The sequence below is a fragment of the Scomber japonicus genome, chromosome 19, assembly GCF_027409825.1.
Source record: "Scomber japonicus isolate fScoJap1 chromosome 19, fScoJap1.pri, whole genome shotgun sequence".
NCBI classification, from domain to species: domain Eukaryota; kingdom Metazoa; phylum Chordata; class Actinopteri; order Scombriformes; family Scombridae; genus Scomber; species Scomber japonicus.
Genome location: NC_070596.1, coordinates 24,773,636 through 24,799,070, shown reverse-complemented (window position 1 = coordinate 24,799,070; position 25,435 = coordinate 24,773,636). Strand labels below are relative to the sequence as shown.

Below are 25,435 nucleotides of genomic sequence, written 5' to 3'. Positions count from 1 at the left end.
CTTTAATACGAGTGTTTTAAAACGTCTTTAAACCCTGAGATGAGTTGACGGTCTTACCTGCTGGTGTTTGGAGACGGGGTAAAGCAGTTTGACGTCTAGTTTGGGGTTGTACTGAGCCAGCGACTCGTTGCGATAGTGGTTGATGAGCTCGACGACGGAGCTGAAGGTCAGAGGGTCCGAGAAGCCGTACTTCCCATCCCGGTGGAATATCTTAATGAGTTTGTTGTTTCCTCCTTTCCTGTAGACGAAAAAGAAGCGACGAAAAAACCAGTTAAACTCACTGCTATAAATAAATCAAAAGAAGTGCTGCCGATGAAGAGGAAGTGAATTTGAGCTCTCTCTCACCTCAGAGTCAGGGTGTAGTCTCCGTGCATTTTCGTCGAGGCGTCTCGCACCAAAAACGTACCGTCCGCAGTGTCCCTCAGTTTCTCATTGACCTCCTCCCTCGAGATGTCTCCCCAGTACCATTCAGCGTCTTGCAGAGCCATGCTGTTGTTCATACCGTTGTTACTCACAGTTGTGGGTTTGGGTGGCTTTGGAGGTAGAGCTGTGAGGAAAGAATACACGCAATATGAATAAATGTGAAACTAGCTCTGAGTTTGGATTAAATGCTTTACTTTCAGGCTGGTTATGATACATGAATAAGGGGGTCTTTTGCCCTTTATCATGCTTTGACGTTGCAGAAAATGCAACTGGATACCGACTCTAGCATCCGCCATATTGCCACTCTCTCTCTCTCCCTCTTTCATACACACACTTGCTCTCTCACTCATCCCTTTTTCCATTGATTAAACAGGGCTGGACAGAATCAAAGAGAGAGAGAGCGAGAGAGAGAGAGAGAGAGAAAAAAAAGAAAAGCTGCCCCTCTCCAGCAGCGAGGCAGTAACGACGAGGCAGTGGGAGGAGGAGGAGGAGAAATGAGAAGCGTGAGTCAGGGAGAATGAATTTCATTCAAGAAAAAAAAAAAAAAAAAGAGCCATCTATTAATATTCCAGGCTGCACATACAGAGATGATGCCTGGCATTTTTTTTTCGTGCTGAGTAAAACGATGTCGGCCAAAAGGATTACGTTTCTTTCATCATCAGGAAAAGATTAAAAATACAAACGGCATATTTTATCATAAAATAGGACACAGACTAGAGGAACCTAAAAGGAAATACCCAACGGCAAATCTGCAGCACTGATGCTGAATAACCAGATTCTGTTAAAAGATAATTTACAATAAATGCATTTTTCTTTTTTTTCTTTCTTTTTTTAATTGCAGCTTTAAAAAGGCACCAGCACGTATGTCATGCATATTTCTGACACACTCAGTAGTGGTTTTCATGTGACTGAAAACCTGTAGACTGACCCCATCTAAACATTTTTAAACTGTTTTGCATGTGACACCAAGAAAATGAAAAAAGGATGTAAACCCTGCAGTGTGTGTTCACAGGCTGGCTGACAGTTTCACAGCTAGCAGCAGCAGCAGCAGCAGCAGCAGCAGCAGCAGAGCTAAAGGTAGCAGGCTATTTTTAACCCACAAATCTGCACTGCCTTTGTTCACTCCCTCTGCATTAGCACCCTTTCTGCTGCAATGGACTGAGCTGGTTGAGACTGTGAGCTCTGCTGCTGCTGCTGCTGCCAGACGGCTACGATTGTGACATGGCATAAAATGCAGAGGCTTACAGTGGAGGGGAAAAAAAGAAAAAGAAAGAAAAAATGAAGCAGGTAGTTACTTCACTTCAACCACAGGCACCTGGTTTCCGCTGTACTTCTAAGCACATCAACCTGATCACACTTCATCCTCAGATTACTAGAAATTTCTAAAGCTTCTCTAAAACCAGTCGACCACATTTCCTTCAGCTCAACATTAACACACACATTTCCTACCAAGAGACAGCTCACATATTTCACTGATAATCAACAGCAATCACTCTAAAAATACACACAAAAAAACGCTTTTCATACTGCTAACTAAACATCCATTTAAAAAGCCATTAAGGGCAACCTGCTCAGTAACGTGTTACATCACTTGCCACAGCCAATCACACAGGGGGTCTGTCACCAACCACTCCTGCATCTTTCATTTCCTGAGAGCGATGAGGTCATTCTGAAAGCTTTTTTTTTTTTTTGCCTCCCTCTCTGTGCTTCAGTTCTATACAAATCTGCAACTAACCAAACACATGAACAGGAAAACTAAAAAAAAATACCTCATATCTCTCTCTGCAGCATCTCCAGTGTTACGTCCTAGCATGCATCCATCCATGTAAGCAAACGTGCAGCATCTCTCCACTAGCAGAGGGACAGAAAAGGACCTGCAGCCTGCTCCATGCTTTTCCTCTGTCATCCTCTCACTCTCTCCCTCTCCCTCTCTATCTCCCTCTCTCTCTGTCGAGCTTTGCCGCTCGCTCGCTCGCTCTCCTGCAGGTTGCTCAGCCCCTCCTCACTGCGTGTGTCGTGCGGAGCTTTAGTCCGTCCCACTGTTGGCACTCAGACAAAGCCAGCTCTGCTGCAGCAGCACGTACACAGCTAAATTATAATGCCTGGCCCAGTCAGAGGCACCCAGAGCTCCAAAATACGCCTGTAATCCCACAGCGTGACACTCGTCATGACAGAGATAGCTCCCTTGATTTCCTGAGTGATATTAAAATAGAGCTGGTTCTTGGTAAGATGTAAAGATTCAAGAGGACGGCAGCTTGTTGCTCGCTGTAGGTCTGTTGATTGTGGAGCGGTTGTTACTATGCGCTTAAACTTCAAAAGTAACACAGCGGATAACATCAGCTACAAATCAGTGTGAAAAACAGAAAAGGTCTGTGACCCAAATGAGAATGCTGCTGACCCACTTTCTGTAAAATCTTGACACTTGACATAAAACATTAACAAAATTCAAAACCCCTTTTTAAAAAAAAAAAAAAAAAAAAAAAAAAGTATATATATTAGTTATTAAAATCATATTTAAAATCGCTCGCCGTTCTCCGCCGTGGCCGTACTCAACCTGTTGGGAATGTTTTAAAGTCTTAACTGAACTCTGCTCTGAACTCTTTGAGTATTATCAGCATGCCTCACAGCAATGCCAAGCTACTGTATATGTATGTATGCAGCCTGTGTGAACAGCTCATAACTAAAAAGCATGAGCAGCAGCAGCAGCAGCAGCTCCAGGCAAGAAGATCTTAGAAAGAAAACAAAAAGCTTTTATTCTTCTTCTTCTTCTTCTGTTTTTTTATTTTAAATTTAAGCAGTGGTATTTTCTGTGCCTCATTTTACCCATGTGGCTTCTTTTTCGCTATAGCCTGAAGTGAAAAGCAGTAGAAGCAAACTTTTCTATGATAATTTAAATAAATACTTTTTTTTAAGAAGAAAATAGAAAAATGAGGAGGCAGAGCATCAAACTTACGCTGCAAGTTGTGCATGATTCGGTGACTCGACAAACTCTTCTCTTCTTTTGTCGCTTTTCTCTTATTCCCAAAAGGTAAATTAAATCCAAAAGTGTTAGATTCAAGTCCTCCAGTAAAGCTCCATTTCATAGTTTTAGGCCACTTGAGAAAGCTGGACGTGGTCTTTTTTTGTTTTAATTCTCAAAAAAAAAAGGTTAAGGCTTAATGCGGGCTCTTAATGAAATCCAGGTAATCCGCTCGGCATGAGGCAGGTGCAACATGCGACTCTGTCTAGCTGACTGACTGTTCAGTTCCTGCTGTGCCTGTGGTAAAGGGCTCTCTCTCTCTCTCGCTCTTGCTCTCTCTCTCTCTCTCTCTCGCTCTCTCGTTCTCTCTCTCTTCCTGAGCTGAAGGCTTGCTCGCGTGAAGGCAGATAGTTAATGATTAGCTGCTCCCGGTGTCAGCGCTGCCTGTTTCTGAAAGCAGCCACTCGTGCCAGCTGCGTGTGTGTGCGTGTCTCTCTCTTTCTCTCTCTCTCTCCGACTCTTTGGTCACTCCCTCTTTCCCTCTTTTCTCTGTTTGTAAAGGAGGAGGCAGGGGGAGAGAGAAGGGGGAGGAGGAGGAGAGGGAGGAGGGGAGGGTGGGGGGTGTTCGGTCTTATGATTAACTTGCAAAGTTTCAAATATTTGCTGAGCTGGGCACTTTGAGGCAGGCAGGACATGTGGAGATCCAGGCGGAGAGGGAGGACTAGAGGAGGGAGGAGGTGGTGGGAGGTGGGAGGAGGTGGTGGGAGGAGGAGGTGGAGGAGGGAGAGTGGCCCTAGAAACTGGAAGCAGCCCTCAGTTAACAAGAAGTGCTCTGTGGAGCAGGCCGACTTTCCAGCCAACCAAATCTAAGTGGGCCTTTTGTCGCTTACTTAAAATAGGCACGCAGTAACTGGGAGGAGGCATGCAGACACCCGCACACACACACACACACACACACACACACACACACACACACACAGACACATACACACACGGGGGTCATTCCCAGAAACACATGTGCATAACGTACATGCTGTACATGTATGTTTACAAAGTAGGCTATTCTTCCTCTCTCTTGCCAGCCTCTCTGTTATCTGGATCTGACACAGGTGAGCCAAACCAGTTTTTTTTTGGCGCACCTGAACTTTGTCATACATTTGACAGGTTCGTGTGTTTAAAATATGTGTGTCAGAGGATTAAAAGGTTTTTAGCAGAGGGGAGGGGGGGGGGATTTGGGTCTCTCTCTGGCTCACCCGCCTGCCCACCCCTTGCTTCCTTCCTTCCATCCATCCATCCATCCCTCCCTCCCTCCCTCCCTCCCTCCCTGCCAAAGTGCTCCCGCAGGTGCAAATTACTGACAACTGAGAGCGGCCCATGCATAGGAACATTATAAATAGCTCCTAACAGGTAATAAAATGTTTAAACAGCCACAGCCAGCGCCGGGGCCCCAGGGCCGAGCCAACGACAGTGCTTTTAACCGGCACTGTAAAAACATAACTGTGCCACGCGATGCACTTCACTCACACACACTCACACACACTCCACCCAGACTACTATCGACCTCTATTGAGAGCGGGAGACCACCGCTAAACCAGCAAGAAGTCTGTGAGAGTGTGTTTGACACGCTACCAGATAATAAGAGACGAAAGACAGAATGTCAAGTAAGATTTTATCTCTAGGTTTCGTTTTCAATTTTCATACCAATACAAGTTTTATGTTGAATGGAAATTCAACAGTAATCACACAAAGATAATGGTCCAGTTTTGTTATCTTATAGCAAGTCATGAAAATCACTTTTATAGCACAAAGAGGTGCTTTGTATTCACTTTATACAAATTTAGGCAGAATTATATCACCTAAAAATCAATATCCTGATGAATTGTTCCAGTTACTGTGACAGAGTCTTCACACAGCAGACTTTTTATCAATACTCCCTACAATAATAAACCAAGCAGTAATATTTAACACTTAGATCATTTTTAGTCTTTGGTTTGCTAAAAAAAAAAAAGAAAGTAGGAAAATATAAATGGCTCAATTTAACCTCGACTGTCACTATTTAAATGAGTTATACTATAAATAGATTTGACTTTTGTAGTTTGTATTATCTAATTGTTCCATCAGTGGGTTCCTTTCCATAAACTCTAAAGTGACACTATTAATCAGGGTAAAAATGCATCATTGTCAATCAGAAGTGGCTGGTCTCTCAGGTTACTCACCCTAACCCTTTAATAATCTGTTCAATAAGAGAATATGAGCTCCTAATAAGCATGTAAACGCTTAATCCGATTGTTTCTCTCTCTCTTTCGGGTTGGAATAAATACATTCTTTCTGCACATGTTTGCCCCACGTGGGGGGTCGGGGAGGTGGGGGGGTAACACTAGGTGATGTGATGCAGCAGTGCAGAGTGCGTGTTAAAGTTTAATCTATTTGTCGGTGAATAAACGCTTAAAACTCTCAAGACTCAAGCCGAATTCACCCGTGTGTGTGTGTGTGTGTGTGTGTGTGTGTGTGTGTGTGTGCGCCACCTGCTGATTAAAATGAAAGGTGGGGGTTAGAGGTGGTGATGGTAGTGGGGGAGGGGTTAGCCTAAAAGTTAGCCTAACCTGACCAGTTCACTTAAGGTTAACATCACTTTCTGGTGGACCAGCTGTTCTCATTGTAGCCATAATCTCAGCTGCTCCTGAACAGAGAGAGCAGAGAAATGTACAGCCGCATGTCGCACAGCTGCTCCGATTAAAACGCGTCGATGCATGTAAACACCAGATTGTATCACATCGCATGTTCAACAGTTGACCCCAAATCTTCAGTCTGAATGATTTCAATCAATATACAAAAAATAAAAAAATAAAAAAAAGTGCACGTGTAACCGCGGCGATTGATGTTTTTTAGACAGTTGAGTGACAGTATCTTAATCAGAGTTTATATAAGACACTGCAGCGACTTAAATGACATGCCTGGGCCTCTAGAGTTTTTCTCAGAAGTAAAGCGAGAGAGAGGGGAGAGGGAAAGGTTATAGTTAACTTTGGAGCTAACTTTGGAGCTCACTACTACTCCGGCTGCTGGTAAACAAAAACGTTGGAAACTCTTCCTTTGCTTTCGAGGAGCTGTAGCAGCATTCAGTTCTTACCGAGGAGCCAGCGCTAATTCGCGGCCTTCTGCTAACTTGACTTCAGTCCTACAACCTCATCATCATCACCATCTCTCTCTCTCTCTCTATCCTGCACAGCTGTCGTCTTCTAAAGCACACAGCTACTACTACCCTGCTATTTGCCAACAGTATTTGCATTTAGCTTGTTCTGTGTATCGTGTTAAGTGAACCTGAAGTTTGCCAACATTGCTTTTTTTTTTTTTGTGTCCTATCTCATGCATCTGTCCCACCTGCATTTCAACATTTAAATCATAATCATGTCTGCCTGGGTAAAAACTGGACATGCATAGTTAATTACATCACTTTAAACTACTAAGTGAAACCAACTAGACTTATAAAATGAATCCACACTGCAAAAAAAAACCCTCTTAACTGAACATATTGACCAGACTGAAAATAGATCGGGTTAGATAGAGATAGAGATCAGGCCTAAATTGAACTGTTCATTAGCTAAAAGAACACAATGTGATATTTCTGCACCACACGCTAATTTGCATGTTCAAAAAAAAAGCGGAAATGGATGTGCCGTTTAAACTTTAGCAACGGTTCAGACCTAATTCAAGTTTCAGTTTCGCTGTTCTGCAACAAAAGATCATTAGGAAATGCGTCAGAGTTTAGAAGTGACTACAGCGCTGAACTATACTGCACACTGCAGATTAGTACATGTTAAAACCAGTATCAACGTCAGTCGTTTATCATCCTCGCTGTGTGTACCCCTGTGGTCCCCCCCCCCCCCCCCCCCCCCCCTCTACAACTGCACAGTTTGCAAACCTCAACACCTTTCTTGTAGCTATTAATAGTTCAGGTCTCAGGGTGTAAAGTTCATATTCTGCAGAAATATAGACCATGCAGAAGACACATTCATCTTCTGCATTCAATAATAAAGAGAGCAATGGCCCCTTAACAAAGAGCACCAATGCAAACAAATTGTGCATTTTTCTTAAATTAAATAATGTTGAGCAGCAATGCCAAACACACACCAGCAGCATTTTTAATAACTTTGTGGATGCATTTGAAGCAAAAATGAGTTAAATACCTGGAGCTGCCTGGCCTTCACTCCATTCACTGGATACCAGAACCTCAATGATCTTGATGTGAGCATCCAGGCTGGGTTCACAACTGTGGGAGGAAGGGGAAGGGGGAATTGGGATTAAAAAAAAAAAAAAAAAAAAAGGCAAGTTAAATAAAGTGTGTGCTTTACAGCCCAGGTGACAGCCTCTGCTGCTGCTCCGGTTACTCTGTGCTGGTTTCAATCTGATGGTAATTCAGGCTTAACTGCTTTAATTGCGCAGCACAGCTGGTAAGTAGAAAAGCTCCAACCTATATCCGTGTACTGCTAAAACCCATGAGTGCATGACAGACTGTAGGCTGACAGTGCGTGTGTGTGTGTGTGTGTGTGTGTGTGTGTGTGTGTGTGTGTGTATATGTATATGAGTGTTTGAGTGTCTGCAACTGTGCATGTTTGAGAGTCTGTGTGTCTCAGTATTGCATGACTGAGCCTGCACACTTGTCTGTCTGCTGCTTGAGTGTCTATCGTTGACAGATCAGACTGCGTAGCAGCAACAAAGCGTGATCTCGGGGAACACACTGTGCTCCTTCTGACACCCACCTGCTGGCCTGTTGTCTGAAAAACACGGGGCTAAAGATTTCGCCCAGCGCCCTGGCAGAGAGCAGGTTCTTGGAGCTGTTTTGGCACACCCTAGCGAAATGCCTTAGCAGACAGTGGAGGGTTAGCCAATATTGGGAGGGCAGGCTCGGGGTGCTGGCGATGCGACGTAGCAGCTGGGCACATTCCTCAGGATTCACCACCTCTGTTGAAAGAGACAAAAGTGGCCAAAAAAAGGGGGGGGGGGTCAGCGAGGAAGATGTGAAAAGAAAACCCTATAGACTATAGAAATGGAAGAGGTACAGAAAGTGAAAAGATGTTTCTTGAACGAATGAAGGGATGGAAAAAATGTCATGTGCAGTTCAGTTTGAAAACCGCATAGAGATCGTGTGGTTGACAATGAGCGTAAGGTACACTGGCAGGTGATTGGCTGCTGTGCGATGCTGGAGATAAACTTTCAGGCTTGTTTTAGTACCTATTAACCACAGATATCCTGTTTCTGGCCATGTGACAGCGAGAGAATGCAACTCTACAGAACGGCAGTGTGTGACTTTTGTCTGTGCTTGCAGCAGAGAGAGCAAGACAGAGACTGCGTTTAGATAACGTAACAAAGTACGCCGGTTATATTATATGTATGACAAGAGATGTGGAACAGAAAAAAGAAAAATAGGGTTGTGAATATGACAAAGGCTAAAAAGGGTAACGAGTGACGAAATCGAGATCTTGTGGTTTTTAGTGTTCAAAGTACTGAATGTTCAATCGAGGTGTAAGGGTACATTACGTCAGCTATTCTGCTTTAGGTCAACCGTACCGCAAACAAATGATCACTGAATATGTGCCACAGTTGCACGCCCTCTCCCCCCACCACCACCCCCATCCCCGCCCAATGTCTGGCCGCTCTCACCTTTGGCGGTCTGGACCATTTGAGTGTATAATGCTGTGGGGATGATGGGCTGGGGAAGGTCCTGCAGGTACCTACGCAGACCGTCGCACAAGATCGGAAGTTCCACCTGATCCAGGTCTGATGAAGGAGGATCTGAAAGTGCAAAGCAACACAACACACATACTTCAATACAAAATCTCACTTTAATTAAAGACTAAATCATGCATAAGTAAGCACACACATGGATGAAAATAGTCTTTTTAGAATACACTGTACATGCATGCAGAGATATTTGTCTCTAGTACCATTTTCACACTGATCTAAGACTTCCTCTTTTCTGTCTCCATCAACTCTACCTCACCCAACTGTTGGAAACTTACAGGTTTCATATAAGCTGATAAAAGGGTGATGATTCAAAAAAAGAAATATCTACTTACCACATTCAAAATACTGTCTGACTTCAAGTCCACCACCAGCAGTAAATGTTCTATACAACGTGGGATTCTCCAAACCTGCAAAAATAATCAGTGAAACACGAGTTATTAAAGTTTATTGACAAAAGTAATACCAGTTAATTCATGTGGTTCTCAGTAAGTGCAGTAAATGTCAAGTGAACTTTGAAGTGTTGAGTCAAAGTTTTGTACCTTTCTTCTCAACGGCCTCCACCAGTCTGGCCAACATGGGCGGAGAAGTCTCTGGAAGGGAAAACTGCTCCGTCAAGTCCAGCAGACAGAAGCCTGGAGGGGATTAATACACAGCTCGTCAGCCAAGGTGATTTTGATGAGTAATAACTGGCTTCCTAATAATTCTTAATTGGATTAATGTGAATCCTGCTCATGGCACATGATGAAATATGCCTGCCAATGTTGAAAACCTAACGTGCGTCAAGTGGATTGAAAATCTACTGAAGACAAGAAAATGTCCCGTATGTATTGACATGAAACTGCTGGTGAGTCACATTATCACTGCAAATCTGACACACACTGACACACTTCAAGGAAATGATGCAGTGTTACCAAATTGTCCTATTTGAAGTGAATGATCTTTGGAGAGAAATGTGACATGTCATTATTCCAAGCCTGCCGTAAGTATTATATTAGTACATCAAACATTTCCAAAGCAGTTATTATAAACTAACAATTACTTTCATTACCGATAAATCCTGTCATTATTTCCTGGATTAATGGCCTCATTGTTTACTCTTTAAATTGCCAGTAAATAGTGACAAATTACAATTTCCTAAAGCCCAAGGTGATGTCATTTAACCAAAATACTTCAAAACCTTAAAACACTGGAAGCTGGAGCTATGCAATTTGTTTTAAATCGCTTAAAAAAGATTCATCATCATTATAGAAACACTTTCCAATTATTTTGCTTTTTGATTGATTGAACGTTTAAGCTTTAATTTGTAGTTTAAAACACCAGGATGAATGATTTTTCCTTTGATGGTTGTAAATGATGCTGACAGAACAACTATACTTTACGGTTAAAGTGCATGAAAAAAACAGACGTACACACCCATTCTCTCTCACACGTTAATATCTTCCACAATATAAAAGCAACAGAAGAAGAAGAGCTTTGTTTGAACGGCTGTTAAATATAGAGAAAAGGGCAACATAATAATCACAGCTAAGAGAATATATCGTCTCATCCTTCGGGCTATTTTGGAAACAACCCTGACACGACGGCTCTGTGGAGATTTAACTTGGCCCGTTTCTTCCTTGGGGACGGATGGTAACAATGAATGGGGTTTTATTTTGTACACAATTCTGTGTCAAATCAGCTAATTTGTGGAACAGACTTTAAGCAAAAAATAGAAAGTAAATGTGACAGTACAGAAACGCAATAGTCCGGTAGTTAAATAAATCCAATCCAATCCCCCCCCCACCCCCCTCTGTAAGTTACCAGAAGTCGTGATGAATGTTTATGTGACATTTTAAAAAAACAAAAAATGGCGGAGGCTGCAATTCATCTGAAGCAGCAGAGGTTGATTAAGTGCACGACTTGCAAAAACTGCTCAGGACTTCAAAAAAAAAAAGGAAGCAGGTAAGAGACCAAAGGACTGCCATCAAAAGTAAAAAAGGGGAGTATTTATAACAGGCCGATTCAAGAACAGGAGGTGCCGAGCACTAAAGTTAGGGTTTGGTGGACCAAGGAATTAAGCAAATACCCTGTGATATGAGGTAAGCCAGGTCTGAGTTTTTTTTCTTTGAGTTTTCCTTCAGAACTTTGCACCCAGGTGTGGACATGAAAGGACCGAGGGGTTGGCAAGGATTTTATTTGGATTTGCAAAGGCGTATTTTGAAAGAGCACTTTCCTGAAAGGCTCAACTGTTCAACACTGAGTCTGCAGTTTCAAAATGCTGAGAAACTGAATGGGAGCCTTTACCCCTAACCATATTTTTCTTTCTTTCTACCTTTTAAAAATTATTACTTTTTTTTTTTTTTTTTTTCTTTCAGTATCGGGGCATTAAAAAACGAGCGACTGCTGCTCGCCATTGATGCATGCGTGCTACTCATTACCAAAGGAGCTATACACTCTTACCCCCTCCCCGAAAGAGTGTTCAATTAGGCAAATAATGAACCACTTTATCCAAATCCACATCCTCTTTGGCCGGCGCTGCGCACAGCCTGGCATGTTGCGTGTGAAGAAACTGGATTACCAAAGTCCTTCTAACCACAGAAACACACAAAACTCCATGTAGGACACAACTGGTCATCTGGAAGACATTATTGGAAATGCAAAGCGGGAGAGGGGGGTTTTCTCAGAAGCCGTGAACCCTGAGATGGAACACCGAACTTTCCCTATATAGAGATCGCGACACGCATTGCTGCCCATCGCGCACCTTGGAAGTGTAACCTTTCTCCCAGACAAGATATCTAACACGGCTGCCATTCTACAGCCAAGCTTTTTCTCAGAAACTCAATTCACAACCTGGAGCTAAATTTAAACCCACCGCCACCTCCTAACTGACCCACCACCCCCAACCACTGTTCACATCCATACAAATTAGGTTTTGTATAGATGGACATTTCTAAGCATCCGAATCTTTACTATGAGATGGTTTTGAGATGTTTTATAACTATCGAACACTTTTGAAACAACACATTCGACTCTTGGAAAGACACTGCGGTTGGTCAAAAGGTTTGGCGATCTTCACTTCAAAGAGATCCAGCTCTTTGTGTTTATTGCTTACTCTATCCACGCGCCTGGTCTATGACTGACACAGGACAGCTTTGGAGATAGAGTTGCTTCTCAGTACTGTCAACGTGATAGTTTCCACGCCGATGGGATTTGGATTGAGTAGCAGACGAAATATGGCAGATATGTTTCAAGCTATCTGTGATTTTGAAGACGTCTTGGCATAAGATCATACAAATCAACATATTAGACATACTGGCTCACGGCTTATGATCATGAAAACATGTATGCCAAACAAAACAAAAAAACAAAACACCAAAAAAATGTGGTAGGATTTGCGATGTTCATTTAAGGTATGATAACGATGTAGGCTAGCGCTTCCTGTGGCTAACCTTTTAGATAACAGCAGATAACATCCTGTAGCATTGCTGCATTAAGTTTTAGGCTCTTTTCCACCTACCCCGTTTGACCAGAACCAACCTCCAATCGATCCTTGGTCTGACGAGAAGAGGTAGTCTCGGTCTGGATCAACCAGAACCAAGGTTTCGTTTAGTTTCTAGTGTGAAAATGTGTTTTTGGATGGTTGTGCTTTTCAGACTAATTACAGGAAGTTCCAGGAGACTATCGTCAGAACTGGAAAACTAAGACACGAGCCACAGTAGCACATGGGGAGCGGAGGAGACCAAGTTTTTAATTGAAATCTGGTCCAACAACGTTATTAAAAAAAAACAGTCAACTGGAAAAAACTCATAAAAAATGTCGACACGTTCCAATTATTTTGTGGAGAGGATGACAAAGAGAGAGGATGGGAGCACAATGCCACCTGAAGATAAAGAAACTAGTATATTTTATACAATTTTCTACAACAGACGGAAAGAGGGTTACCCTCTGAATCATCAACACGCCCACGCCAGGTGTTCCTCCATCTGCAAACCATCCGTGGGAGACGCAGCCCACGTAGTTTGACAACAGGACGTACGTATGTCATATAAAGCTCTTCAAAGTGCTCACATAATTATAATATGAAACTAAAACTAACCGGATCAAATGTGTTCAATGGAACATAAACACCAACACATGAAACTCTGAACTTTCAGGTGTGATTTTACCACATCGTTCATGACTGCTTGCAAGTCTTCTGCAAGCCTCGTTTTAGTACCTAAGTGCAACTAAAACTCTCTAGCGGTCTCCAGAGGGACATTAACATCAGAAACACCTTCATAATATCTCCTAAAACCAATATAATCAGTCCCAGAAACACACATAGTCCTCTCTGTGGTGTTCAGAGTTGCAACACTGCCAACACAATGTGCTATCATTGCCTTGGTCTGTTTATAACAGCTGAGGGGCTGCACACACGAGACTGTTCAAATTTTCTTCCTGGTTTCTGTGGCAACTTGGTACAGCAGGGTAAGGAGACAGGGGCCCCTTGAACGTGTCTCTGCACGCCTGCATGTTTGGCAGACCTTCTCATGATATCCCAAAAGGCCTCAGCCAGTCGGTAGTCAGTGAACCGCAGGTCGAGGAAGTCGACGCAGCTGCCACTGGTGCTGCTGTGGTGTGTATGTATGTGTGTGTGTATTGGGGGGTTTTAGGGTTAGGGGGGGGCAATCTTGCCCCGGCTCGAACGATATGTCTGAGCCGTACAAACTGCAGACTGCGGGCGGGACAGGGCTGGGGCAGCACGGACACGCTAAAGATAGTACGCACTTTGGTTAAATTTAGAAGACCTACTCAAGTAACCAGCATTTTCAGGTTATACTGTTGCTTCTTGATTGAAAGACAAGTCTAGCCGAGGCACGCCAGTAAAAATTGATAACCCACAGGAAGGAGAATATCACACCACACCACACAATAGCACAGTGTAGAGTTGTAAGTATGAATAGTAATGTAAAAGTTGTTTTTTTTAAAAGTGGATTGTCCCTGCAGTATCATTTATGACTTTATGGCTGCAGTTGATACTCATTAAAAAGCATTATTCAAACATTCAGCATTACAAAAAAAAGTCAGAGCATTTCTCCTTCATATATCTGCAAGAGAGAAACATACTTTAACATGCTGGTACTGTAACACAGTGATTAATATGGCTCCACTCAGTCAGTGAAAAAGAAAAAAGGGCAGGCAATGTCTCCTCCTGCAGGGAGGAATATGCAGTGCAAAAGCTGAGCAGCAGCCAATGAGGAGACTGTTGCTACAGCTTGACTATTAACCCTATGAAGAGCAGACCATCATTGAATCTGCAAACATAATTCAAATTTCAACAACGTCCTTCAGTGCAATTTTATGCAAAAAAGTACTCAGTTCACAGACCAGAACATATAGAGTACATAAGTCATTACTACTTGAAGGTAATTTTTTTTTTTGGTACCTTTTAGTTGTTTTCTTTGAACTGCAGCACTCTCACAAATGATGCATCCTTTTTACATTCAATTAGAGACAAGTGGTATAAACATAACCCCTTAATAGACACATTCACTGTCAGCTTGGATCTCAGAGTGAACAAAGAGAGAGGTTTGTATTAATTGAATAAAACATGATGCATTCAATATTGGATATATTGTTAAAAAGGATGCAACCTGCTGCTTATTTGCTCAGCTTTTGTCACTTTGTTAAGTCTCCCTCTAAATTTACAATCACATAAAACAGACTGAGTTTCACAAAATGTCCTTTTCCTCCAAACAATATGAATCACACTGCAATCAGAGAGGCTTATATCCTGTTGTTAAAGCTCCAATTACCTGAAAATTAAGTCTATTATGGTCTTAATTATTACTCTGATTCAGTGCTAAATATAGAATAATATGTGGAAAGGTTTTATTGGGTCCAGTATTTCCCAATTGCATGAACAGACTTCTCTGGTATGAAGACAGAGAACAAAGACTATCATGCATAAGTCATTTAAAGTATTTTTTTTGTGGCAGTGGTAATTTTTTTGTAGTTTATATCATTATAAATTCACTATACTTGGATTTTGGACTGTTGGTTGAATGAAACATCTCCTCCTGAGCTGCGTTAAGTTATAATTATTCACTGTTTTCTGGTATTCTTTTTAAGACAGTACAATTAATTAAATAAAGAATATAATAATTTAGATGTACCCTGATGAACTGCATGTACTAACTGAACTGTGTGCAGTGTGTTAGCATAAAATGAATCCACTTTAGCGAGAGGTCCAGAGTATTAGAAACCATAATCATCAGTGATAGTGATGAAAACTGCTAAATATATCTTATAAATCCTGTGAAATGAATTGATTTTGGACGTCAGAGCTGTGACGATGGTGTATTAAAGAGGTGACGGGCTTCTACAGGTGTGATAATAATGTGGGGGGGCGGGGGGGGGGGGGCGGGTTTGTGTAACTGCAATGTGAGTTTAAGCTACAGTGAAAACGTTGAGAGGTACAAGAAGCAGCGTGACTCTCTAAAGTGGAGTGATTAAGTCTATTTTAAACATAACTGATGAGTATTTTGGCCCAAATGAGCTAAATGAGCACCTGTTGAAGCACAGATGAAGCTTCCAGGTTTTTTATTTGCCATTATAAAACTTAGACGCAGCGTTTTTATTACTGCATTTAAGTCGAATGAAGAGAAAAAAACCCGATGCTGAGAGTCTCCGCTGCTGCATTCTGCCGTCATTTCTGGTCACGCTGCTTGTATCATCCGCTGTGTTGGTGTGTCAATGAGAGGCGGGACTTAGCTCCTCCCATCCAACACACACACACAGACACAGACACACACGCACACACACAGAGAGCGGCCAGGTGAGGTGAAGATAAAGTTTTAACTCTGTTCGATAAAAGCCTCGAGACTTTATCAAACCACCTGTTCAACAAGCTCTCACATGTACAAAATAAATATTTTCATCTGCTTAGCTCTTAGCTCACAGTTTCCTCGTCATTTCTACATAAAGACATTAAGCTAGTTAAGTCAATAATTCATTCTTATGAAGAGGTTCTTCTTGTGTAGACTAATTTGCCTCCAGGCTGTCATATCAGCAGCAGAGGGCGGGAGGAAAGACTGATACTGACTTTTAAACTTCACTCTATATTTTGATATCAGGATTATTATTATTATTATTTTATTGACATTTTAGATTAGTTTCTAGGGAGATATGTCTTTACAGCTTAGACTTGTATAGCATTTATACAGTATATATAGAGACTATCTGAGGTAATCATCAATGTCGCTGCTCTAGAAACAATATTTAGTTATATTTATAATACAAATCAATTCTTATCCTGGTCTAAATGTATTTTCTATTAAATAATAATCAAAAAAACACAACTATTTAGTCATGTTAAAGAGCCGGTAAGAGTGTAGATAAGATAAGATAATAATCTTAACAATGCCCTTATCGTTAAGTATGATTTCAGTCTTACCGTGGGAGAATGAGCAAATCACAGTCCAAATTCCTTCATGCAGTCGATTAACTACTGTTATTATATGATTATTATTTTTAATGATGCAGAGAGCAAACAAACTCATATAAATGTTATCAGTGGAGCATATTTGTTTCACTTTTCTTCTTCTAATGTCTGAGTGTACTGTGAAAAACTACATATAACAGTCTGAAATGATGTAAAAAATGCATAGTTTTTAGTGAAATAACATCATATTTTCTTTAAGGAGGAGCCTCATAGTTCTCTTACCCAATTTACCCCCCTACCCCCCTACCTCACAGCACCTAAAGCCCCTCCAGAAACCTCGTGGAAACCTAATGGAAACCATGTCTTTAAAAAAAAAGGAGCCTATGAGCTATCTGGCTCACAGTGTTATGTAACGCCACACCTCCGCAGCACGAGGCTGACACAGTACCTAGCAACACACCAGCAACCCCACCTTAACTCCCCTCTTAATATATCACATACTTCAAATACCTTTTCTGCTCGCCCCTCGACTTGGTGCTTCTCTTTAATCTCACTACTGTCTTATTGCAGCACTTCTTCAAGTCTATCAGCCTGCCTCTCTCTCTCTCTCTCGCTCTCTCTCTCTCTCTCTCTTAATCCTGCTTTCAGACATGCTCCGACTCCAGTAAAGAAGATTTGCCAATTCAGACTTCAGACTTTGAGCACAATCAAGTAATGAAACAAGTTACAGTGTGCACGCCTTCATGCACACAATTCTCCTTCAGTATTACAGGATTTATGCACTAATGCAGTATAGTGAAGAAGTGTGGGTTTTATTGTGCTCTCTCTCTCTCTCTTTCTCTCTCTCTCTCTTTCTCCATCTCTCTCTCTCTTACATCACTCAATAGCAGCATATTCTAAAAGTGGGCATGATTGCAACTTGTTAAAATGAGTTATATTCTTTACTTTAATCATAATTTTCTCATTTTTACACTTTAAGATCAAAGTCAAAGCAGCTTAATGCAGGTTTTAACCAATGTTAGAAGTTGGCCTGAGTTTCCGTTTGGACATGTTTCACCACATTTTTTCTTTTAGGGTCAGTTTTTCATTATGAACTGGAGAGAAGAATAAATCATTTTCATATGGTAACTGTTCTAATAATAGTTTTTTTCTTTTTTGGCCTAATCGGAAAAGCAAAAAATGTCAAATATTCTCTGGATCCAGCTTCTTCACTCGGGAGGATTTACTCATTTTCATTGTCTCATGTGATGGTTCACTAGAAACAAACAATATGAAATGTCCAGTTTTCAGAATAGGGCATTTTTTTTTTTTTTGGCACTTTAATCCTTAGTATCAACCCTTTGTTGGAGGCACTTCCTGCATTTACAGCAAAACCCCCAAACCCATAGAAACGAAGGCTAACAATGCCTTTTTATATGCTGTTGCTAGGCTTATAAAGAAGGTTGCGTCTGTGTTGTGTCACTAGTGTGGGAAAGACAACATATTGTTAAAAAAAAAAAAAACTGTAGATGCCTTTGGGGAGACTATCTGACAGAGGATTAGGAAAAATGATGACATCCTCCATCTAGGATATATGGAGCCATGTTGTAAACAATGACGGGCCAAAAATATATTTAAATCCAGCTTGAGTCTGACGTATGAAGGCTGTGGATTTACCGCTACTGCTGCTCTCCACCACCCCCGCTTAACATCGGCAACATTATAAGCTAATATTTATCATCTGAAATAAACAAATGTGGCACAAGTTGCAGAACTTCTAGATATAGTAGTAATAATAATGATCTACTGAGTCAAATACACTTAAAAATTAGTCAAAATTAGCCTCGCACCGGCAGGACGTACGCCGGTAACAATGACAGTGTAAAACAGCAAATCGCTTAGACTCCCTCTATTCACCGTACAAACCATTTATTGTCCCACCCCCCTTCCCCGCCGCATTGTGCACCAAGTTACTGCAATCAGCACTTAGCACAATACTGATTCATCACAAAGCTACAAATCAGTCTACCCATGCAGTCTGTGCGCAGCCCTCCACCAAAAGAAGCGCCAACACATTCCTGGCCTTCCCCACCACCACTGCCACCAACACCACAAACCCCCCCCCCCCCTCCCAATACACACACACACACACACACACACAGCTGCCTTTAATGCCATCAGAGAGCAAATGATCATGTTATAAAACTTCTGCTATCAACTCAGGATGGATTTAGTCATCTGATAGTATCCTTCCTAGCCAAAAAAAAAGGTATAAAAAGGTTTATACAAAAAAATTTGAAATCAAGTTGCTATACTGAGGTGATTAGCAGAGAGGGGAGGGGGTGTAAAAAAAAAAAAAAAAAAAAATCAACAACACTGACAGAAAGAGTGTTCAATACAGCAGATGTCAGCCTGAGTACTAAAGAGGCCCAGAGAAGGAGAGCTACATTATCTCAATCTCCAGCTATGCAGAGTCTCTCCCTGCAACTGTCTCCTTTGTAAAGCCTGCTCTCTTCCTTTCCAGTAGTCTCTTTCAATGTCAATGCCTATCTTTCAAAAACATGGAAAGTGAACTACCTCAGCCCATAAATAGATTGATGTATAGATAGATAGATAGATATCACTGGCTGTAAAACTCCACCAAAAAAAGCTTTTAAAATGTACTGAAGCCATATTTTAGGTGATTTTTTACAATGTTTCTTGGACGTATTAATAATAAAATGCAATGTGCGTGTACGGTTGCATGAAAAAAACAACTCGCTGATAAGCCCTCAGACAAAGAACAAGAATGATAAATGTGATGGCATTGAATATTTCCTTAAAAAACAAGCCGCGGCATGTCGGCTGAAACCTCTGCGAGAGCACGTACGGTCGCAACCAGTTATTCGCACTTTTATCTCGAGTCCCAACATTTGGAAGAATGCTCGCTGGCTCAGACTGGCTGTAGTAGAGATAAAAAAAAAAGCAATTATACACACACACACACACACACAAACACACGTATGTGTATATCTTAGAGTCAAAGCACTGAGGTTTACATTTAACCATTTATCTTCATATCCAACAAGGTCATTAAGCTTTACTGATACTAGAAGTGGCTGCAATACTCCAAACTTCATGTAATCTCCTGCTTTCTTGACCAATGTAGTCTTATTCAGCACCCTATGTTGAGAAATAGACTTTAATACTTTATTAAATTGATGGAAATTGGAGAAAAGTACTCTTGTGAAGGTGAAATGCACTTTAAAATCTATCATTTTCTGTCCCTAGGGTGTCATGCTGTTATTTTTATTGCACAGTAGTATCACAAATGTGAGAAAAAGTGCTTTAAAAAAGTTTAAATTTGACTTTAAATGTCAATTCTGCCTTTTTTTGTGTGGATCAAATCAAATAAGCAAAAAAAAAAAAAAAAAAAAGGAGCCCTAATAATATGAATGTAAATGGCGCTTCAGTCTTTCATCTTTGAAGTTCCCTTTTTACTTGGTGAGGCCCAAACACATGCAGAGAGAGAGAGAGAGAGAGAGAGAGAGAGAGAAAGAGAGAGGCCCAGAAAAGGAGCAACACTTTAATGTTTAAAAAAAAAAAAGAGAGAGAGAAGAAGAAGAAAAAAAAAAGAGGAGAAGAAAAAACGGCTGAGCGCTGGAATGAGGCAGAATAGTTTCCCAGCCCGGCCCTCTTCTCTCTCTCTCTCTTCCTCTTCCTCTCTCTCTTTTTCTTCATCCTCTTTCTCCACATCTGCTGCACTCATGTAAACCCCTGTGGCTCAGAAAAGGAGAGAGAGAGAGAGGCCCCCTTTTCCAAGCCTCCATTCTCTCTCTCCACAACCAGAGCTGACTGTAGGAACTATCAAAACATTAAACAAAAAAAAAAAAGGAGGAGGAGGAGGAAGAAAGAAAAAAAAGAGCTGAGGAGTAGGGAGAGGAAAGGAAGGGAGTGAGATCCCTTGGTGGTGGGCAATAAATCACAAACACTCTGGGAGCAACAAGAGTTGTGCCTCAATCATGGAGCCCTTAGCCCCTCTTCAAAGCCCCCTTGAGCATGCAGGGCCCACCAAAACCCCCCCAGGCACCCACCCACTCTTCCAACCACTCTTCCTTTACCCCTGCTTTTGCCCCCTTTGCCAAGCCCACACAACTCCTTTTCCACCAGTCCTCATCCCCCTTTAGGCCGACCTTTTAGCTTAAAGCGAAGCAAAGGGGGCTTTCTCTCTCCCTTACACCACAACCTCAGGGCCCCCTTCTACAACCCCCCCCCCCCCCCCCCCCCCCCCCCCCCAAAAAATCTCTGTCTCTCTAATAGCCCAGGACACAGAGACTTTTCTTCTCCCGGTGCTACATTCACACTCGCTCCTGGGCTCGACGCTGCCACTCAACCACGACACAGCCATTCAAACACACACACACACACACACGGACCCCTTCATACGGCTCCCTCATTCACTCTGCAAAAAAAAAAAAAAAAAAACCACAGCAAAGAATTTTTCACAATCCTACCACAAAAAAAGGGGGTAGAGAAACTTGGAAACCGAGGCGACTACAGCTGCTGCTCTTTAGGTGAGCAGAAAGCATTAAGACACTCACGCAAACCGCAAAACCTCTTTAAAATATATGCAAGTTGGGGTTTTTTTTTTTTTTTTTTTTTTTAATTGCAGCTGCAGAGTTGTGGCCTGAAGAGTAATTCAAAATGTAAAAAAAAAAAAAAAAAAAAAAAAAAAAAAAGGGTCACATTAAAACTTGTGCAATAACACACAGCTATGTGTACAGTAAGGACACACTCACAGTGCCTATAGATGTTATGTAAAGACACTTAAAACCCGAGTTATCTAATATGCAGTAAAGTATACGATAAGGGTCTCCATGTGATAGAAACCGGCTCCTCAGATGTATTTAAGTCTTTAGGTTTTACATATGTGAGGTTCACACGGCCCACGTAGCTTCTAATAGCTGCGATGTAGTTTTTATCTAGACGCTACATCTTCATTCAACATTTTCGATGTTGTGGTTTTCCGAGTGATGGTATTTCTTACTGCCGAGAGCCGCGGTATGTGCAGTAAGTATTTTATGACGTGGCTAAATTTGCTAGCTCAACTTAAATAAAAAAAACTCAAGTGATTCATAAATTTCGACTTCCAGAGAACAAAAACTACATTGTGTAAACAAGATTGCGGCTTTGAAGGCGTGTTTATGTCAGTTTTAATGGCAGAGCTAGCCTCGCCGCTGCACCCCCCCTCCCCCAAACTTGCTATTAAGAGAAGAAATTCAAGTTAATCACCAGTATATAGCGATCTAATCATCTTTTTTTCCCCCTTCTCCTCCACACTGATTAGGGAGTTATATTCACTTAAGATGTGGTTTTGGAAGGTGGGGAGGAAGGAGAGGGGGTGGGGTGGGGGGGGCAAACAGATGATAGATATCCACCGGTAACATATGGCTGGTACGAGATGCTCTGGTGTACTATAGCCTGGATGCACGCCAGCACCATTGTCCTCCGGGACTGAGCCTGGTTGACTTTCAGTGCAGCTGTATAGCTCTGAGCAGTGCCACTTGTTATCAAAGACTGTGACTGTTTTGTAAAAGGAAAAAAATAAATAGATATAAATAAATAAAATCAGCATCTTTCTTGTAAGTGTATAAACCGGACTGCAGATCAGTGCGTTCTTGTATGTTCCCTGTAATGATTATTAAGTCTTCATCAGCGAATAAACTCATTCACATCCAGTGTCGGAGAGCGTTTACATCTGCGCTGTGACCAAAAACAAAATATTTAAGTCCAATAATAACAACTGAACTGTCTTTGTGATAACTGGGCGAGCTCCATCTCCAGAGGAAGGCTGTGAAATGTGACTGAAAGCTCTGGAGAAACCATGAGAAAGGGGCTTGTGATAGGAAATGTTTGTCAAACTATTATTTTACCATTTGAAAATAAAATAAATATTAATGTTTCATTGGCACAGTTGTCTCTTGACTAGATTTTAATCTTCTAGCGACATAAATACTCACCGATGTGTTGCATGCTAACAAGTTAGCTTCACGCTAATTTGATTGGAAAGTCATTTCTTTAGCAAAAATGCCAAATAAATTCATTGGTTTCAGCTTCTCTTACTTTAATATTTTCTGGTTTTCTTGCTTTCTTTATGAGTAAATTGAACATATTTAATTTTTTGAACTTGTGGTCAGACAAGACAAGACATCGTGGGCTTTAAGAACCTTTTTTCACCATTTTCAGACATTTTATAGACCAAACAATTATAATAAAGAATATCTTAGTATTAGTTAATTGCAGACCTACTTGTTACACATGTCTGTAGTTTAGTGTCGAACTCACCTTGCTCTGAGTCCGAGTCCGTCTCCGCCTTGTAGCCACTTGGAGCTACAGGTAAGGGTCTGAGGGGCCTGGGCTTTGGCGTGGGGGGAGAGATCCATTTCTTCCCGATGAACTCGACATACGTCCCAGGGAAGTCCCCTTTTTCCTGAGTGGTTTCATTGAAGCCGGGCAGCCAGCCAATCTCATCCGGCCTCTGTTCCAGCCCATCGGTGTACCCGAGAGCCACAAGAGCCCCTTTGCTTACCAACAGTATATCCCCCACACGCAGATCAATGTCCTCCTCCCTCTCCTTCTTGTAGTCATAAAGCGCCCTGTATTGATATCCTTCGGCACTCATAGTGATCACTTTTTTTGTGTCACTTTTGAAGATGAACTGCTGGGGCTTTGATGGCGGTTCAACCAGCAAAGTTACTTTTCAGGTTTTTCTGAGTATGTGTTTAGTCCAGGTACACATTTGCTAGTTTGGAAATAGTTGTATGTGTACACTTTCGACACGACACAACAACGTCTTTTTTTTTTGTCAGCCGCTCTTCGGAAAGAAAACAATATCTAGCTTGTCTTCATTCTTTCACGGTTCTTGTCTCGTATGGATGATTTGCAGTTTTCTTGGTGTGTCGCCTCACAATATGCACCCATCAGTAAATGGCCTACAGCTGTGATCTTGAGAATGCTATCCAGACCTGCAAGATGAGAAGAGTGGACGCCATTTTCAACACGCTGCATCAAGACAATTACAGTACATGTTGCATTTAAAAGGCTCAGATGGGAACAGACAAAGGTTTTTAACATAGGAAAGAAGACACGCTACTCAAAAGCTATCATAGAGCTTCATGAAAAAGGCAGAATTTATATTAACGGCAAGATTAATGATCTGAAGCCTAAGTAAATAAATACTGAGTTGTGTACATCATTGAAAACACTGCTCAGGATCACTGATGACACTTTATTAGTATTTTAAACACTTCATAGTATTAGCTCAAATTATTGAAGTCACTTTGTATTGTTTTCCATTAACTGTGATGTTAATCTAAGCTGCATGTTTGCACTATTATTCCATTATGTACTAGTTTTAAAGTAATACTGCACTATTTATATGTCCAATTGAGTCCAAAAGTCTTTTCTGTTGATGAGAAAAGCTTATATGGAGGCTTCAGCTGTCTGAGTTAGTCATATTAAGTGGTTATCTGTCACATTTTCTGTGTTTTTAGCATAAAATTCCCCCTTTGTGTTTCCCACGTTGAGCTACAGTGGAAATATAGAAACTAAAAGAGAGACTTTGGCACTAAAAATAGTGTAATGTTGAAATATGCTTTAACTTCACTTTATCTGAAGCCTCACATTAGCTTCTGACTACACACATTACTGCACATGAGGAGGATTGTGGCTTTTGTCCTCCATCATTTACATTATAAATGCATTATGAAGGAGATTATAATGGTCAGCGTAAAAAAAAAAGAAGAAGGAATGATTACAGCAAGAATATCAGGTTTCAATGTTCACTTGGGCTCTTGAGTGTTGTTTTAAGACAGACAACCCTAACCCTTTTTGCACAAAAAACATGTGAATTCATCCTTTAACCAGTTGCATGCACAGTAAAGTTAATTAACTTCAAAAGCTGATTCAAGCAACATATGGTTTGCTAACATGAGCAAGCAACACACTGTTATATAACTAACATAGCAGCCTTACTTGATGTGTTAAGAGTTTTCACACACACACATAACGAGCAGGAAACTTGTGAATTTTTTGGGGGAAAACGTTTCATGGCTGCAAACCAAACTTTTTTTTTTTTTTTTGGGAGTCTCACTGCCTGCACAAAAAAAAAAAAAATGTCCAAGGGAGCAGCACAGGCAGGCTAACTCACTCCAAGTCTGCCAGCTAACTTAACGCATTAAGAGTTAATTATCTGTCTGCCGATGAGTTTACTTTAAAGATGCAATCGTGCGTCAAGACATATAAACAAACAATTTTAGAAGTAGACAGAAAAAAAAGCACAGATGAGGAGGGGAGGGAAAAAAAAGATACGCAACTTAATGCAAGAGTCCACTAGAAAGTATCTTAACTTCAACAAAGCTATAATAAAGCAAATGTAGTTGATGAAATAGTCTTAAAGGAGCTTTTTGAAAATATATATAGATGTAGGCTATGTATAATAAAGTAGTGCTAGCTCGTTAGCCAGCAGCGTTACATACCGAGTCTGCATGGATCCACACTGATCAGCCTCCACTTGGTTTTAAAGGAGGAAAAAGTCTGGTTTGTGGCGTGTTATGAATAAAAAAAACGCGACCTAATCCTAGATAATTGACCGGTACAGTTAAAAGGGTTAAAAAACACACAAAAAATCTTCTGTTTAAAGGTTTAATGAGCTGTATAATGTGTCATAGCCCTGTCGACATAACGGCACGGTTTCATCGTCCCGAACAAAATGCTGCCTTGAACGTCGCCTCTGTGGCCAACAAGGGGCCAAGACAAAAGGTCGGTAGCTGATTGGCTGAAGCGCCTGTCAATCATCATCATCGCATATTCGAACCAATCAGATTCTCGCCAGGGACGGACGCCCCTCCCTCTGTTCATGTACTGTTGTGCACTCAACACGAAACACCTAT

At 41.4% G+C, this 25,435-nt stretch overlaps 1 protein-coding gene across 3 annotated transcripts in view; it reads right to left on the bottom strand.

Moving 5' to 3' along the window:
- pik3r1 (phosphoinositide-3-kinase, regulatory subunit 1 (alpha)) overlaps positions 1 to 25,225 on the bottom strand; it is a 29,354-nt gene extending 4,129 nt beyond the window's left edge. The window contains exons 1-9 of one of the 3 annotated variants that reach the window (XM_053340681.1): positions 25,022 to 25,225; positions 22,830 to 23,509; positions 9,664 to 9,756; positions 9,457 to 9,531; positions 9,041 to 9,172; positions 8,140 to 8,341; positions 7,567 to 7,649; positions 346 to 547; positions 58 to 238 (exon numbers count right to left, since the gene is read on the bottom strand). In XM_053340681.1, coding sequence (XP_053196656.1) covers positions 58 to 238; positions 346 to 547; positions 7,567 to 7,649; positions 8,140 to 8,341; positions 9,041 to 9,172; positions 9,457 to 9,531; positions 9,664 to 9,756; positions 22,830 to 23,166 — 1,305 coding nt within the window. In that variant the 5' untranslated portion in view covers positions 23,167 to 23,509; positions 25,022 to 25,225. Of the gene's footprint in view, positions 1 to 57; positions 239 to 345; positions 548 to 2,192; positions 2,662 to 3,376; positions 3,690 to 7,566; positions 7,650 to 8,139; positions 8,342 to 9,040; positions 9,173 to 9,456; positions 9,532 to 9,663; positions 9,757 to 22,829; positions 23,510 to 25,021 lie in introns of those variants that run through there. The other 2 variants (XM_053340682.1, XM_053340683.1) reach the window with 2 other exon arrangements.
- Positions 25,226 to 25,435: the final 210 nt, after the last annotated feature.